Raw genomic sequence first — 19,769 nt, forward strand, 5'->3', positions numbered from 1 at the left:
ACTGTATCGCTTTTGAAACACATGAGTGAAAACAATAATGATGAGTTAAGCTCATGATTATTAATTTTACAAATAAACCGGGCAAATTGGGTTTCGAATAACCATAATTGTTAGGTACTTCATCAATTTTTTTTTTACTTTTTATCTGTTGCCCGCATTATTGTACCCGTTGGAGAAATAATCGAATAACTGCAATGAACCTTAGTTCACAATAAAAATTAAATGGTTCATCTCATTGACATTAAAAATTAATTACATTCGTTAGTGATGCACGTCGTTAAGACAATATTACCTAGGTTGGTCCTTTGTCTTAACATAATATAAACGCATAATCCTATACCTACGACGTACAACATTGCATTGTTATATGGTATCTACGATGAAAAGACCAATAAAGTAACTCGATTACTCTTAATAACACCAAGCCACTTATAAGACTCGGGGAGTCCATTAAATTTAATTAGACCGGAATCGGGGCTAATTTGATTGTAAGAGATAAAAAGGTAAGTATCCATGCGATACTTAAACAAACTGTAATAAGAATACACGACCGGGGCCGCAAGGAGGGTATTTATTTTCAGACTTTTAATGTACTTGACTACAGTAGTATCGTTGTACTAATTAGTACGGAGTATTCTTCAAGCATTGAACTATAGATAAAACGTTGACCATTCAAAAAAAAATATCATAAACCCTTTTCTCTCAGAAGGGGTAAGTCTTAAGGTCTAAAAATTACACTGAAGGTAGATCGTGGTGTGAGTGAATTAACAGTTTACATTAGGTTTATATATTATGTATAAAAATGGAGACAAATGTTTAAAGGCAGACGATGAATACTACTTGTACCTATTTACACCCTTTTACTTAAAATAGAATAATTTTGCTGGCTTTTAATTATGCTTTGGAACTTAACTAACGATATCTTCTAAACCGCTGAACTAAATCCTCCAATTAGCAAGTCTGTAGATCAGAAATCATACCGGAAAGGTACTTTATCGGGCAAATAATTTTAAAAAGTCAACCCTTTCTATTTTAAAATCGCCCTAAAAATCTAATATTAACACATTTATCACCTAAAAAATAATCGGATTTACTTGTAAATTTGTAGGGAATATTCTTAAAGTAATGCACTAGCAATACGCAAAAAGTGGTTGAATTTTTTTCTATTATCTGTTAATTATTTTCAAGTTTTACAAAAATAGTGCGCATCGGTTGCACTTTAGACCTATAATTGTATAGAGATATTTTATTTAACAATTTATTCTTATACAGTAGCTGATGGCAAAGTTTACTACCGCAATAAGAAATTATTATTCCGGACTTTCGTTTGAACGATTTTGATCTCTCGTTATTCAAATTAACTCACTTGCAACACGGCCACTCTTGACCTAAGCTACCGTTTTGATTAAATGTCTGTATTAATAATAATTTATACATAAGCGAGATAACCACAGCACATTTTCCGTGGAACTATTGCCATCCGTGGCCTGTATTATATTTCATAAAGTGGAATATATAGTATGCATAGTTACATACACAAACAATAATAATCGTTCTTAGTAGAACAAACTATATTACACAGGTTGTACGAACCATCTTTAGATCTAATATCTATATTAATACACCAAACTACAATCGATCATATTTTGAAAACAAAACAATAGAAGTCTGGCCGAACAATTTGAATGCCTTGTGCACTTTTCAAACAAGCTTAGAACTGTCAGACAGAAAAGCTTAAGTCTATAAGGGGAGTGAACACGTGGGGATGGGTTTGTATTTTGAAATGCATATCAAAATTGGCCCATCTATTGACTATAAAAGTATAAATAATTTTGAAAAACCCCAGAATACCTCTTAAGATATTGACTGGGTCATAGCTGACCAACCACCTTGTAGAAATACAACCACGAGGAATAAATGCAATTACTTTTAATCGAAGACAGTTTCTTGCGACTTTGGCGTTTGTATTTTCTCTTGTACAGCCGCCTATCAATTACCGGTAACAACTAATCGGCTTATGGCTGGATCGGATAAACGTCGGTTAAAAATGAAATTAATCATTATTATTTCCATCGTTGTTATAGTGGTATGGTATTATATAATATGTCAAAGGATTGGTTTGAATTTAGCTGGACAAAAATTTAAAAAAAAAACATCACACAACATAATATCTATATAAATGTTATTTTAGTTGTTACCTTAAAAGTCTTGCGACGTTTACCAGATAATACACATAAACTATATATTTTTAAAATAATGTTGAAAAAAAACATTATCGTTAAAAAAAAAGGATGAAAATGTTCAAAGTACGTTAAATAATTTTTAAAACAGATTAACCAAACGGATTAACCCATTATAAAAAAAATAGCTTTATTACATCAAATATTTTAGAGTAATATATTATGTTATATAAAAATCTATTAACATTTACATTTTCAATAACAGTATAAAGATTTACAATCAAATACAACAAGTAAAAAATAATGTTTTAATTGCAAAGTTTGAGATTATTTTCGACGTTTGCGACGGTCGGTATTGAGAATAACAATTATTATACTTAAAATTCTGTTAATGGAATATGTTGTTTGAAAAAAAAATATATAATAAAAATCAAGGCTGTCAAAGCAAATCTAGATCCGAGTCGGTGTGTTCGATGGGAGGAGCCGAATTGATCGTAACACATGCCATTGTGCGTTCGCATTAAAATGCTTCGAAACGTAAAATACTATTACATTTGGCTTGGAAAAAATAGTCGGCACAAATATATTTCAACAAGAATAAAATTTAAAAAAATAAAAAATCCAACGCCTTCGAGTGAAAATGTTTCAAGTAAAAGTTAGTAATACACACACACACACACACATTCCATTAAGAACATTGTTGTTGTCGAACAAAGTGTTAGTATATAAATGTAGTAAAAAAAAATACAAAAAAAACAAATTATACAACTAATGTTCAAATCTTTACATATTATTATATATTTTTGAAAATTGTATTTCCCGAATTCGCGTTTAAACTATGAAACTATTCCAATTTAGCGTCCCGTTGTGAGTGTTGTTCAGTTTTGTTTTTTTTTTTTGTAAATATATTTCCCATTAAAACAAATCAAAGACCTCAATGGCCTACATTTTACCTTGTTATTTATTTGTTCATAAGAATATTTAACATTAATTTTCGCCAATGGCTAAGGTAATGTATACTACATCTTGATGAACTACATCTACTGTGTGTGCATATTATTCAAGTGAAACAATAAAATTCTGAGTGCGCTTGCTTGAGAAACATAATCGGTCGAATACAAATTAAAGTAGATTTATTTCGTCACAAATTAAACAGTTCAAATTTAATATTATAATTTATAATACCACAAAATTGATAATTTGTTCAACTGCGCCATTGGTGGGTGTAACTGATTAGTTTATGATTAAATTACACAATTGATTAAAACCAAACTAATTAACTAAAACATTTAATAATTGTTTAAATACAATCAGTCGGAAATGCAACCTAGTAACCTTGTTATAATACTATTAATTCAATTATAACGTTACTCGATTTAATTACTCAATTTTTTTGAGTGGTGTGTGTATCTATTTTTCAAATTGGAAATAAATGTTTAGCTACAACTAAATATTTACAAATGAATAATATTATCATCTATACTATTTTATCATAATAGTTGTGTTGAAATATTTAATTATGTGGGTTAAGTAAACCCGTAATACATATTCATGATAAATAAATGTTTTTTTGCGTGGAGCAAAGAAAACCAACTACTTTTTCATAATTCACACTAGTTTTAATTCTGACCTGTCTTGGGACGCGGTTATAAGTTTTATCCAAGTATTAAGAATACACAAACACTATAAAGCTAATTATTTTTAGTCTTTTCAGTGTATACCCAAGAGATAAATATGACGACTGAGTAATAAATCTTTTTTACAATACATTGTTAATTTTGGTACAAATTCAAATATACTTTCGATAGCCAGTTTTGGGCGCAATTGATTACTTTGAATAAGACAGTCGATTAGAATTAATTAAATTATTCAATAATTATTTTTAAATGTTTTAAAGTGATCAGTTTTTATTAGGATAAAACTTATAATAGTCAATCGTCGAATTGTAATTTATGATATTACCTTAAAACAATACTCTTTTTTTTAACCATAATTAATATATCATTTAATAATTGTTGGTTGTTAAAAAAAAAACCACGAGTTACCGCTAGTTGTTAAGAACAAAGCAAAATTTGTGACCGTACATGTGTTAATGGTAACAAATACATTTAAAATAGAAATATTTTCCGAATACTTATTGTCTGTTGATTTATCGTTTTTGTTTATTATCAAAATCTAAGTAGTTTCTTCTCTTTGCTATCTACCCTAAAGATATAATAACTTAGTAGTAAATTTATTTTACAATACATTGTTGACCTATGTTGAATAATTATTGTACGTACAATCGGTTACATAAAACTAATCAATAATAACTTATTACATTTTTAGAAGTAATCGGTTATTATGATTACACTTGTAATAGTTAATCGCCGAAACATGATGTAATAAATTATTACACATTTTTTTGTAACCTCTCTTAAGGATTTATTTATTACACATATCATGACATTATTTTTTTTTACATAAACCTTTTGGTATTTGCACAATAACTACCAACTCTTTATTTAAGAATAGTTAGTTAGATATTTTAAAACATAAATATTATGAGTTATCACTAATTGTTAAAAACAAAATAATATTATAATCATATTGTTTTTATGATTATGAATACTTTTTTAATGTAATCATACCATATGATTGCTTTCGTGGTTATTGATTCCATTAATCTAACACCGTGATAACTAATTACATTTACTGGTCAGATCAATAGACAAAACGCAATATTCCAACACCGATGTAGTAAAAATAATGTATTTTCTTGGCAGACAATTTTTTTCTTAATATTCAATTCGGCAAAAAACGACCAACTGGAAATAGTTGTTTAATTAATTTTTATGAAATTCATTTGGCTCGTTTTTAAACATCCGTTGTGTATGGTATATAAATTGTTTATTAATTTAACGTTAGTACTGGTTACAATATTGTTAGTGGTAATCGTAAAATAATAAACTAAAAGAAGATAGTCGCTTAGATGTTTAAAGATCATAAAAAAAAAATATTTTATCGCACTCATCTCCGCATTTTATAAATGCATTCTTTCAATATACGTAGATACATAAAAGATATAATTAAATATTTATGGTACCGTTAATTTTTTTAAAGTTAACCTCCCCTCCCCCATTCTTATTAATCTTGTTACTGAAGGGAAATAAATACAATGTTTTTAATATATTATTGCATGATGAAAATTAAAATATTTATACTCCATTATTTCTCAATTTTTTTGTATATCAGCAGAAAATCAGGTGGCTCATGTTATTGTGAGTATACCTTGTAAATGGAATGTGGTTTGTAGCCATTTCAAATAATAATTCGTCAGCTATTTCAATTAATATTAATAACATATCCGTGTTACTCACGTGAAGTGTCATAGTGGATTCCATTCAATTCGCTAAAACACGACTGGGACACTAAGGTTCCGGCTTTTGTTGTATTCCAACATAGTATATTATCCGAAATTCGAGGGCACCAACCACGAACCGTCGTGTTTTCAGCCGGACACTCCTGCAATTGAAAATCAAACTTAAATACATGTTTTGTTTTTTTTCTGGCACTTTGTAACAAATTGCAAAAACTTACCACTCTTGTTTTACCCAAATTCATGGTGATCGGTATTTATTCTGATGGCTAAAACATAACGACACGAATGACATTAGACCAAAGGGTAGTTAATTTAAAAAAGCCCAGCACATTTTGGTTGGGGCATAAAACTTTGTGTAATATGGCTGAAAGCGTAACTAGATTCAAATTCTGTCTGTAAACGCATGTCGCATAATCAATTATTGTAGCAACAAGGCGAGGGTTGCCTTGAATGGTATATATATATATATGTATATTTATAAAGGATGAGAAAGTGGTCCGTTTATTTTAATGGTAGTTTATTCATCGAACCCGTCGGTTTTTTGGGGTCTGACAGCACGATATAGGTTGCTATTAAACACTAAGCAAAGGGACAAGTACCGTTTGGAAAGAATGGGGTTTTGCGGGACAAACGGTTTACTTTGGTCTCGCTAAATTACCTAAATGAATGTTTATTATTATAAACGAGCACATCCCATCGGTTTTGTAGTAAGTACATTGTTGTGTAATATTGTATCAACGCGTGGAGACGAAATCGAATATTTAAATTTTTTATATTTTAGCGCCTTTAGATCAATATGGCTAAGTGATTCAAAATACATTTTAAAAAATGCTTTCAAAAGGTAAACAAAAAAAAAACTTACTCAAATGCTATCCTTTACTCGTCAATAATAATGAACACGGTTAAGAAGGTAATTTAGATTTGTTTTTTTTTTTTTTTAATAGCACTTAAGGCGTTGACAGTTTGAATTATTCAATGTATTATTCGATTTGTCACAAATGGAAATTCCTCGCCCATCAAGAAAGTACATTCGAAAAAAAAATATTACAATAAGACGTGTACAGTCCAAAGAACGTCATTTTTCATTGATTGCATTTAATCGGATAATGTCAAAATCACAAAAGACATTAAACAATTAATCTCGACAAAAAAAACCAACGCTGTGAGCTGTCACAATGTCTTTAAGTTCTGGCTAAATGATAGCATAAAGAGATCAAGTTTTTTTTTTAGTATACCGTCCAACAATGAGAAAAAAGTAGTTTTGCAAAACTGTTCGTGTTGTTGTTATATTTAAACAATCACTAATTAACAGAGGCCAAATTAAAAACTATAACTATGTGCAGTTGTTGTGTGCAATCGCATTGATTGGTGTTTTTGCTATATTAATGGTGCGTGGGGTTACAAAATCGGCATTGGATATTACACAACTACACTTGGATGTGTTTGCTTTTGGGTGAACATTTCGCTTGATTTTTATTTATGTGTTATATAGACAATTTTAGATCATCTCCTTAGAGGTTATTACCGGGCACACGCGTCTCCGTGGCTTTTAGAGCTATAAAAGATCATGTGTATATTCCCGTGGAAACCCTTAAAAAGTGTTACTGACAAATGGAATTTCATATTTTACTTTTATTAGGCTCTCAGCGTCACAGACCATAATAAATACTTATATAAGGCATGCATTACATAAAAAACAGAAGATAAAAAAATAACCTACAATTTACACACGTTTGGCTGCTGCCGCTATTATAGTATAGTCTACGGTATACTAATGCAATAAAAATGCAATGTAAAATGTGAGACTTTACATTTTGGCTTCAAAGCGGATGGTTTATATATTTCTGTATCAGACCTACGATACTTTTTTACCGATTTCTTCATGTAGCTACTCTATAGATTAAAAATGAAAAAACTTTTTGTAGTTACTCTTTTTTTCCGAATTAAATATTAAGAAAAAAGTTGTCTGCTAAGAAAATACATTATTTTTACTACCTTGGTGTTGGGAAAATTGTGTTCTGTCTATTGATCTGACCAGTAGTTGTAATTAGTTATCACGGTATTAGATTAATGTAATCAATAACCACAAAAGCAATCATATGGTGTGATTACATTAAAAAAGTATTCATAATCATAAGAACAATATGATTATAATATTATTTTGTTTATAACAATTAGTCATAACTCATAATATTTATGTTTTAAAATATCTAACTAACTATTCTTAAATAAAGAGTTGGTAGTTATTGTGCAAATACCAAAAGGTTTATGTAAAAAAAAATAATGTCATGATATGTGTAATAAATAAATCCTTAAAAGAGGATACAAAAAAATGTGTAATAATTTATTACATCATGTGTCGGCGATTAACTATTACAAGTGTAGTCATAATAACTGATTCCTTCTAAAAATGTAATAAGTTATTATTGATTAGTTTTATGTAACCGATTATACGTATAATAATTAAACAATAAAGTAATTAATTGCGCCCAACGCTGGTTATCCAAAGTGTATTTGAATTTGTACCCGGATCAACAATGTAATCTAAAATAAAGTTACTACTCAGCTATTATATCTTTAGGGTAGATAGCGAAAAGAAGAAACTAATTAGCTATGTAGTGTTTATTATTTGGAAAAACTCTTACAACGGCTTTCCCTAAGAAGTCGGATTTACTATATTTGTTTTGAATTTAAACAAAAACGATAAATCAACAGACAACAAGTATCCCGAAAATAATTTCGTTTTAGATTATCTAGACCGTACCTAGACTTGTACCCATTGTTGTCTAAAATATTTATTTAATACAAATAATATATAAATAATTACAACATTTATTTTATAGAAGTATAACGGTTTTAGTACAGAGCCAAATATAATAATAACTTACATATTATATCCAAAATATAAACAACGACAGATTTTTATTTTTATTATACTAAAATCGTCAAAAAAATGGGATATGGCTATTATATTTTTTTATTTATATATAAGGCTAGACTAAAGTGCGCTTGTCCCACGTGTCTCGGTTTGGGTTACGATTATATACGTTACTACGTCTGCCCTTTTAAGTTTTATCCGTCGATATTTTCAACTGAAATATCAATCTTAGTCGTCGAGTTAAATATTACTATACACCTATTTCGAGTTATCGCTCACGGTCACGGGAAATGGCAGGTTTCGTTTGCCGACAAGAAGTATAGCCCACTTTTACATTTTGTTTTTATCGATACGAATACCGCAAGTCCTTTCGCCAAGGAATATTTTTTTATATATTAATCTGAAAACCAACATGTTCTCTTTATACAAACAACGCGTGCTTTTTTCGTCGTGGGCTTTTGTTTCGCTTTTGGCGTACAGGGCGTATAAATTAATATTATATTATAATGTTGTGTACAAAAGAAATGTTCAGGAAATGCAATGCGTACTTGAAAGGTATTGAGAGGGTATGCCCAGTGTAATGCTCGACTACAGTAAAAAAGAGCCACCCTCCACACTCAGCTTTTAAGCTTTGTTGATTTCGTTGGGAAAACGGGCGGCAGATGCGTTAAAAATTGAAATATATAATATATAAAAGATAAAATGTATATTATGTATGAACACTCGAATGTTTTCATTAGCTCATACATTTATTATAAATCAAATACACATAACACGAGGGTGTTTTATAATATTATAATTATACTAAAACGGCATACTCGTCGAAAACAAAAATCAAAAACTGCAATACAACGGGTGACTCGTTGAGGACAGGACAAGACAATCGTTTTCTTTTGAGATAATTACAATTTTATAGATTTCTTTTATAGAGACAGTTCTTTAAGATGATGTAGTGGTAACGTAAATAGTTAATTACATTTTTTTAAATCAAGATTAATCTGCTGAACATCTCGACCGGTCGATATCCGGTTTTCGTTATTAACTTTTAAAGTAATTAAACTTGAAAATCATTCGCTGTATATCATTAATAGAGATGTCTGTTTTGCATGATACATTGTGCATAACTAATTTTCATTTATATTCATAACTATTAATTAGTATTTTTTATTAGCTCGTGTATTTTTTTCTGTATTACTTACCATTTTCCTGTTAAATTAATTTTATAATTGTTTTATTATTTTTTTTTTTTTAATTTAATTTCTGTATGGATTTTATTAACTTCTCTGTAATAAAATAATTATGTGTTTTGATGTAATAATAAGTAAACTGTGTCTTCATGGCATTTTTTTAATACAATTGTTTGTTTACATATTGTTTATTTTGATAATACTTCAGATATACTTTCAATTACCAGTTTTGGGCGCAATTAATTACCATATTGTTGAATTACACAACAGATCACTAAAAAAAATTAATCTCCATGTAATTAATGAATAATTATATAATACATTTTAAAAGTAATCGGTTGTCATGATTACACTTCATGCAATAGCAAATCATCAAATTGTATTATAATGTGATAAATTATTACATTTTTTTAAACCGCTCTTACGCTTTATTAATTGTACATATGACATTAATTTTTCGAATATTAATATCTTAATATGTGATATATAACTAATTTATTATTTAGGAATAGTTAAGATATTTTAAAACAATAACACAACGAGTTATCACTAGCTGATTAAAATAAAGTAATACATTACTTTTTACTACAAATGTAATAATGGTAACAAATACATTTTTAATGTAATCAACCATACGATTACTTTGCTGTATATTGATTAAATAAATCTATCACCATGATTACTGATTAATATTGTTTATCGAATCCTTAAATCATTAAACGTATTACAATTCACCGAGGTAGTTAAATTAATATATTAACCATTATTATGACTTTCTGAGTGCCTAATAAAATTAGACTCTAAAGATTTGTAGTTTTTTTATCGAGTATCTCGGCAACAGCTTTAGCAGCATCCCGTACTTTGTTTATGGTAAATTACCTCAAAAATATATATATTTGTTATATTTTCTCATTTACTAGTCATCCATTAGGTGTCTTAACGGTTTGTACCATAGTATGTAGTGTGACCTAAGCCATCCCAACATTATCAAACCATAGACTGTAAACAGTAAAACTGTAATATAGTTTACCGTTGTATACTTTAATGAATTTGTCATACATGAGATCCGCTAAATATTTACCTCTTTTAGTGTTTACCAAAACTCTATAGACTTTTGAAACTTAAATGTTAACGTAAACAACTATAATGAACGTTTTAAATTAATAAGAATTTACTAAAAGTTTTGACTGGTCGATAATCAGTTTTGGGTAATTACTTTTAAATTTTAATAACATTAAAAAAAAAGAATCTAAACAAGTTAAAATTGTCGGCGAATTATTCTTAATTTAATTACATTTATATCTTAGCATTTAAGTTTGAAACGTCGATAGAGCTCTGGCAAAAAAAGTGGAAAAATATACAAACTCAAATATTGTCAAATAATAAAGAAAAACTATTGAAATTGCAATTATTTTAAAATAAAACAAGTGTTAAACCCATATTGAATCACTCTGTATATACATTTTGCGTCCATTAGTGAAAAAATACACACAACAATATCGCGCTTTATTCGTTATATCATAAATACAAATTTGAACAGATTTGAAAGAGTAATGTAAATTTATGCCATCGCACAAGTATTACATATATATTATATACATACATATAGGTACGAAATCTTGACAAGTTTTCTTAAAATAAATGGACGGCACCGTCGCACTGTGTATGATATGAGTTTACTTGGCCATAAACCGAACAAGTTATAACCCAAAACGTACTGCTATTTATTTTAATAACGACCTGTTAAACTTCCTGACGTTTCCCAAGAACGGTTTACCTGCTTTACAACGGCAATGTCGAGCCCGTCGTTTAGATCTAGTATCAATAGCGTTTTATATTTCAGCAAATATAGACAGTTGGTCGTTTGGGGAAAAAAAAAATATTTCAAGGACAGTTTTTTTTTTTTTAGGGAAATACTTTAGAAAGATGTTACAACCAACAAAATATGTTTGCCGAAGTTTTGTATTTTTGCAATTAAAACAAAACACGTGGTAAAGTTAAAAGTACCGTCAAAAATAATAATTTTCAAAAGTTCTTAATTGCCGACCGTTTAATAATAAACTGTTGATCGTCAAGTACGGAAGCTTTAATATAAAATATTTGGGCTATTTTTATATGAAAACATATTTCTTTTTTTTTTTTAACCAAATTAATGCTGAAATATGAATTTTGATTTGAAAACATTCATCAACATTACTTACAAAATACTTCTGTCTGTTTTTAACTACTCAAGTTGTAGTTATGACGCGAAAAAAAGAATGGACTAATTATTAAACGTGGTAAACGCTTCGTTTATTAAAAAAAAAAATAATTATCCTCTTAATAGTTGTAAAAGTCCTCATCATTTTTTAATCTACTACTATAATAATTTAGGAATTATACATTACCGTAAGGTGCTTACATGACTGTAACATGAAATTTTCTTAAAAATCTGTAGTAAGCCATTTTTTTTTTTTTTTTGTTAAGGAAACCCCCAAAAAATGGGGAAATTACAATTTGTGTGGTGACTTTTTAGGTTTCTTTGTGTGAAAAAATCAATTACAGTCAACGGGTTTGACAACGGCAAAAAATAATCATAGACCAAACGTATTCTCCGAAATGATCGACTTATAATAATTGTAAGTACGTTATAGCTTTTACAATGGTCTTATGGATTTTTGTTCACTTCTACCAGCTACGGATTCGCATCGAACCGATTCTTTGAATACCTTTCAATTAAAATAATTTCTGATTACCTGTGATCTCCCCCGTCCCAATAATATGCTCATTCCCCACTATACCCTGACCCCATTGTAATAGCTTCACCCCCCCCCCCCCCGTTATAATAAAATGTCTATTGACTCAGGGTGGGTTAAAAATGATTATACAATCCAAAAAAAATAATATTCGGGATACAAAATAGACAAACGAAAAGTACACCGTCGCGTCGGTTAACCGCGACACTGTCTGAGGTTTAATGTATTTCACATTGAACGCGTGTCATATGCAGACAAACCAAAGCAATAAAACATGGTATATGAAAAAATAACATGAATAATATTTATTTAAATTGTTCTCGACGCGTAGACCTAAATATACCGTTAAGGCAACAAACAAAAACCCGTAAACTTCATCTCTATTTCTTTGGCAACCGCAGAAACGTTTTATTTCAATTAACGTACACCATTTTTATAAAACTATCTATGTGCATTGCCACTAGTTTGCAATCGTTAAATTTATATTCTGTTTAAAAAAAATATATATGCTCGTTTATCGACCAGAATTATGTTTGGAAATAATAATTCACCGTCTGGAGATTATATTTTTTATTGTTATTGACGTTAAGTGACATAATATTATATCATAATATATTTTCTTTCTTCGCACCTGTCATGGCCAGATATGACTCAACGTGATAATTATATTCAAAACGGAGATATTAAAAAGCAATTATTATTATTATTTAATACAATGACAAGTAAGACAAATCTTGAAAATTGTCTGTCCAGTGTTTTAGGTATTCATCAGACGATTATAGAGACATAAAATCAGCCGTACACAAAACACATATCCATAATCCAATGTCTTAGTTTACATCAAGAGAAAGATAGATTTTTTTCTCATAAAGTCTGATGATTGTAGACACTCTAAAACGTTGATTTGAAACAAGTGTCGTATGTATTTTTTTTTTTTTAAGTCCACCTATCGTTTTTAATGGCAAACCCGTCCGTTGTAAACGTTTCAATCTTTTATCGTCCAAACGCTGTAAAGTTCTCCACGCACAACTGTAGTAAAATAGCCTATTCAAAGCGCCGTGCGTCTAATCCAAAATAGCAAACCCGCCACATCATTTATTTTAGTCTTTCCGGATTTACCTCGCTGAAAACTTTACCGTGGCTCGTGTTAGAGAATCCTTTTGTTCATTATTTGTTCACTTTACCTAAGTGTTTACACGATCAACACTAGCGTTGTTAACACAACAGCTGCTGCCGCAACAGACAAATATTATAGTCACAAAAGTCACTCGAGAACTATAAATATAGATTTTGAAGGTTACCATATTGTGCTTGGAAACTGGAAATTCAGTACATTATGAACACAAAACGAGGACACCAAATTATCCGACACAGTCCAAACCAAGATCGGTCTAAATCAGCACAGAACAAGTTAGCAGGGTTAAGTCAATAGGAGCAATGTCAAATTTCAACGCGATTCCATCACAATCAAGCGCTTTGAAAACTTCACAAATTCGTATCGAATCACTTTAATAATTGCTTTCGCCTAACTTTGCCATGTTATTCTGTACTGATTTGTATTGTACCTGGTTCGAAATGTGCTGGTATTTAATTCGTACATACTTATGTTTATTTCGTTTTCAGCTAAATCCCTTTTAACATCTGACCTGAGGAGAATTTTTTTGTTGTTGTAATTTGTTTTGCTTTATTATTAATCTAAATGTGCCAAAGTAATGCCACCTAAACCATAATTTTACCACGGTTTAGGTTAAGTAGAAATAACGATAATTGAATGTATATTACCTATAACAATAATAAAATATGGAAATTTGCGTGCAAAAATATATTATGCTACCATAAAGTACGTTATAACATGAATATGTCTTGCGATCGGTTGATTTTCTGTCTCTCATTAGTCATCCCTTATCAGCTGATAAATCCTCTCCTCTCCTCCATTCCCCTAAACAAGTTGTCAAATATGAATTGAATCTGATCTCTTGAAATATGTATACGGTTGCCCTTTATTCATCTACGTTTTGAATATAACTATGACGTTGAATTATCTGGTCATGACAGATACGAAGAAAAAAAAATCTATAATATATTATGTCCCTAAACTATAATAATAATTTAAATATCATCTACAGACGATGCAATTTAAAATTATTCCCAAACATTTAATGTACAAACAAATTTATTTTAAATTGCAAATTCCAGTCGATAGAGTACAGCATTTTTTATAAACAGATTGACAAGGCAGATTGAGGGCACTCTTTGATAATTTTTTTAAAATTTTGTACATAAATAAATTTTTTTACAGAACCCTTGTATAAATTGAAATTAATAAAAATGATTTACATTCTTTCACGTCAAAACGATTTTGCCAAAAGATTTACCTATTTTTTCTTTACTGTTAAGGCAAAAATGTATATTTTATTATTTTTTTAAATATTTTTTGTCATAGCAATTGTTTTTTTTATATATGCTTTTATTAATGAAAAAATATTATTGCACCATAATGACTATGACAAACTTTATAAACTTAAAACAAAAAAAACAGCACAAAAAACAATTATTACGCGCAAAAAGAAAACAATGAAATAAGAAAAGCTGCTTAAAAATGTTCTAACAATCATTAGTAAAGAAGGATATTATCTTCCTCTTAATATCCTTCTTTACTAACGATTGTTACAAAATGTGCTTATAAAATTATTTTACTTATATGTGTGTATAAAGTGTGTTATTGTTATAATAAAACAATTTTCTAAAAAATGTAAACTTTTTTTTCTTAATTTGTTCTTTATTCTAGTCTCGAAAAAATCTAAATACTTTTTCATAATCTTTGGTTTTATGTAAAGTTTTTTTTCAATTTGTAGACCAAATAGATGACATAGTAAGTACGGTATTATATAACCTCACAGAAAAATCTAACTCAACTGTTCACAATTAAATATTGTTTTCATAATATTTAAATTATAAAATGAGATTAAATTTATATAATTAACAATATTATGGTCGATGTTAATTTTATTGCAACAATATGATTGAACGCTGTGATTGAAGTAGAATTGGCAAAATGTTGTCATAGTAAGTGTGAAAATTATATTATGTTACACGAGGCATTTACAATACTCTGGTTAGCCCTCTACTCGATAGTGTCAGTGTCCTTTGGGACCCTTTTCAAGGAGTCTGCTTGTACAAAAGAAATGCTTCGTTCATCCGCCTTAACTGTATTTTACCCAACTCGTGGTTATTCTATATTACACCTAGCATTCACCCTTAAGCACATAGCGCACCTTCCTCTCTGTTCTCCTAACATCATAGCCTTAATGAAAAAACGAATGTATAAAGAAAATCTAATAATGTCGTTTTGAATCTGCAAGTAAAATGTACACACAGCGATTCATTAAGGATAAGACACTCATTTTTCCCTGAAAATAGTTGCAATTTTGTAGTTGTTCTTTTTGGAGACATTTTATTTTCGAATGTTGTCTAATACTGTAAGGCAACATAAATAAACATTTTTTTTCAAATAAAAATTACATTTAATTTATGATTATCCTATATGTGTCATTCATATAATTATTTAAAATAGTATTAAGTATCAAACAGTATTCTCTTTGAGAAAATGAAAAAAAACCAGGTTAAATTATTAGAAATGTGTTTGTATTATAAATTCAGAGAATTGTTGTGTTTGATCTATGCGGAACGAAATATGACTTATTTCCATTTCAAAGTTCAAATACGCCAATATTATAAATATATTATATATATAAATTTATAGAAGAGCTAACACAATATGCAAATACTTACTACCGCAGACCTTATACATGTTTTATACACTACTATGTGCACTAGTTTTACAAATAAAGGTACAATTATATTTTTATATGCATACTTATATTTATATTTTACTTAATCATATATATGATTAAAAACATATTATTGTATTAATATTTAACAAAGCGTATAGAAAAATGTTCATCCAATGTCTTTTTTTTTTAAGTCACAAAGCAATTTTTTTTCTTCTTAATTTAGATAATATTATAAATACAAAACAAAAATCTTGCTAACTCAACGGTAATAATAGTTAACGTTAGTTATTATTATTACTATGTGACCTATACGAATTAACTGCTTAATGACTTGATATAAAAAATGTATAATAATATTTACTATTATAAAGGTAACGCCCGCATAACGCGTTCGCCGAACTACCTACAAGTTTATATGGGCTATTTTTTCACTACGCGATCTAATTTTGTATATGTGTGTAAAAAAGTAAACATTAGATACAAAATATCACTCTAAGTTACACAAATTACGACCCACCGAGTACTATAACATTTATAGTATTGGGGCATCGCATTGAAGCACAATGAATAATAATTAAAATACATAACATAAGTCATGGAGTAACACCATTGGGTGACTTCTCCACTCAAGCTAAAATCATGTTATTGTTCTTGTTAGCTCTAATATTCATTGTTTCTTTGTTATAACGTACAACAGTCAAACCTAGAAACATCGTGCAAAAATTCACAATATGCCATGTTCAGTCGTCCAAAGAATGTTTGAAGTGACGAGATCAAATAGGTACAAGTGACATGTTTTTTTTTAAGCAATTTATAGACTTATATACAAGCACTGAGAAAAATACATAAAAAATGGTCGCAAGTCGAATAGCGAGTAACTCCAAAAGTCATTGTTTTTATTTATACAATAAATGGAAATACATAAGCAACGTATTGTACAAAAAAAACAAGGTGATCCATCTGATGCAAGACCCTCAGTTTCGTGGAAAATATGAATATTTAGAAAAAATTTTATTTTCCTACACATATTTTACTATATTTTTCAATAATTGGAAAATGTGTACTTATAATAATACAGTAATAAGTATGGACTTATTTTAACATTTAAAAAATGTTCAAAGTATTAAAAAATATACTAAAATATGTACTTATACAAGTGTAGAAAAAATTGTATGTGTCTTACATCGGATGGACCAACCTGTCTAGTTAAAATTTTTATGTGTTCAACTCAAACGTGAATTTTATATACAACTATTACGTCACGTCTACTGTATACTTAATGAAAGTATTATAGTTTTTAAAAATAAATAGCTGTCTCACTTCAATTCTGTCGGTCGATGCCATAAGTTATTGAGGTATTATAACTGACGATGAGAAAACGATCTACTTGAGATTAATGGAATTGACTTAATCTTGCTTCGAAATTTCTTACCTACCTACCTATTATGTTAACCTGCACGAGTACATTAATTAATCAAAAGCGTTAATATCTCTTGAGGGAACATAATATAAATCCGTTTTACAGTACGATTTGCATAATTAATGTACGAATTTTTAACAACCAATTAGCATTTTTTTAGTACACAAAAGAGTGAAAAATAAAAAGTGAGTCATAAAATAAAATTAAAATTCATCATGGCATTTTTAAAAGTGATTTTTTTTCTTATTTGCGTGTATAAGAAAATATACAATTTTTCGTAATAAACAGAAACCTAACCAAACGACAGCTATTTTACCATATAAAAATAATTTCGTTCCCTAAATCATATTGTTACCTTTAAAACATTGTTTAGTAAAATAAAGGGGGGGATAGTTACTGTGAGCGAACATATGATAGATTATTGATGTTCTATCACAAGTTCATGTTGTAGAATATTCAAATTTGTATCTTTTTTTTTTTTTAACGATTTACTTCAAATACACAATAATATGTTGGACTGTTTTTATCATTTTTGTTTGTTTTTCCTACGGCTTACCTATATCCTTTCAATCGATAGTAGTCTATTCAAATAAAAAATCCCTTAAACTTCAGATCAGGTACTTCCTAGTGATATATTTTTTTTTTTTGGCGCCTGATTAACGTGGGAAATTTTACATTGTTTTAAAAAATTCAAACTTAAATCCAAATCAATCAATTTGTTCAATTAAAAAAAAAGATTCTTACAGCTGAAATATGACATTTGAAAATCCTTCTCCCGTTATTTTGTGATAACAATTTTTTTTATAAGGTTTTTATCTTATTAGCAGTTCTATCATTTGCGACTGGCTGTAACTTAATAATAACAATTTTTTTGGTGAAAATATCACGAGAATGACTTTTTAAATAATTGTAAACATTTTGTTTAGTTTTATGTAAGAATTGTTTTTTTTATGAAAAAGACAAACATTTCCTTATGTATTTATCAAATGCAATGGATCTGAAATTTTAGGGATATCTTTTTAGTATATGTTATTATTATTTGGGGCGGGGAGGGGTGAGTGAAACAATGAGTTCTTTTAAAAGACAATATTGTGTATATACGTGTATACCTACAGCGACACTTGTTGCTTTTTATTCTATACTGTCGGTTTATGTACACCACAAGGTTTATTGGGCTATAGACATTATATTAGTATAGCATATATTTATATTTTATGGATATTAACTGACTATAAAAAAAATGTTTTCTACCCTCCGAGTCGTTTTCATTTGTCGAAAATGAGATTAAAATGTTTAAAAGGACAACTCCAATAAATATATATTTTTATAGATATTCTAGTAATATATGAATATTCTATAAAGATAAAAATGTCCATATTTTTATACTGATATAAAATATAGTTTCCCTCGCATTTTCCTCATTTGATTGACACATAAAAAATATGTTTGTTATTAAAATCGTCATAACTTCAAAATGTATAAATATTTGTTTAAATTTAAAATCAAGTTTACTAATTAAGTTGTATAAGTTTTTAATGGAGTGTATTAGAGTAATGGAGGATAATTATTCTTAACAAGGCGATTAGTATTTTTGTTGAATGTCTATAAAAATCACACACGAATCTAATATTGAATAATCGACAAGTATGTATTTGGTTTAAGCTTGATTTGATGTAAGATTGTATATTTTTTAAATAATTATAAATTTTACGTGCAACATGGAGACTAAGGGGATCAAATAAAAATCTAAAAAAAATTAAGAAAATATTTTTTTAACATTTTGAGCCCACTGATAGGTATCCCCGGCGTGGAATTTCACAAAACACCATTATACAAAAAATAACCGACGGGTATATAATATATATATATATACTTGCTGTGGTGGTACACCTGCGTGTCTACAATATTTATATGCACTCGTTTACGGTGTAGGATATTGTATAAAATATATATACTGGATATAGATACTATGTATATGTTTTTATACTATGTAATAAATATTAAAAGAACGATTATTATTATTGCATTCGTACCATTGTAGTAGTTGAATTATCGCCGGACGAATAATTTTTTTTTTTTTTTAAATAATAAAACTAAACTAAAAAATTACAATAATAAATTTGAAGTAGAAAAAAAAAATAATACAAAACGACTGTAATAGAAACGAAACGGTCGGCACGCACACGCCAGATCCGGTAACCGAGCGAACGGTTC

The 19,769-nt window shown here is 28.7% G+C and overlaps 1 protein-coding gene across 4 annotated transcripts in view; it reads right to left on the reverse strand.

The window, feature by feature from the left end:
• Nucleotides 1–19,769, reverse strand: part of LOC126847436 (diuretic hormone receptor-like) — a 131,148-nt gene extending 111,379 nt beyond the window's left edge. For all 4 annotated transcript variants that reach the window (XM_050587652.1, XM_050587651.1, XM_050587654.1 and 1 more), the window contains exons 1-3: nucleotides 19,589–19,769; nucleotides 5,760–5,807; nucleotides 5,540–5,684 (exon numbers count right to left, since the gene is read on the reverse strand). In XM_050587652.1, coding sequence (XP_050443609.1) covers nucleotides 5,540–5,684; nucleotides 5,760–5,783 — 169 coding nt within the window. In that variant the 5' untranslated portion in view covers nucleotides 5,784–5,807; nucleotides 19,589–19,769. The remainder of the gene's footprint in view (nucleotides 1–5,539; nucleotides 5,685–5,759; nucleotides 5,808–19,588) is intronic.

This window comes from Adelges cooleyi, unplaced genomic scaffold (genome assembly GCF_023614345.1).
Source record: "Adelges cooleyi isolate 19-005CV unplaced genomic scaffold, UGA_ACOO_1.1 ACOO_flye_CR_arks_rails_tigmint_CR_PRNA_108, whole genome shotgun sequence".
Taxonomy (NCBI): Eukaryota; Metazoa; Arthropoda; class Insecta; order Hemiptera; family Adelgidae; genus Adelges; species Adelges cooleyi.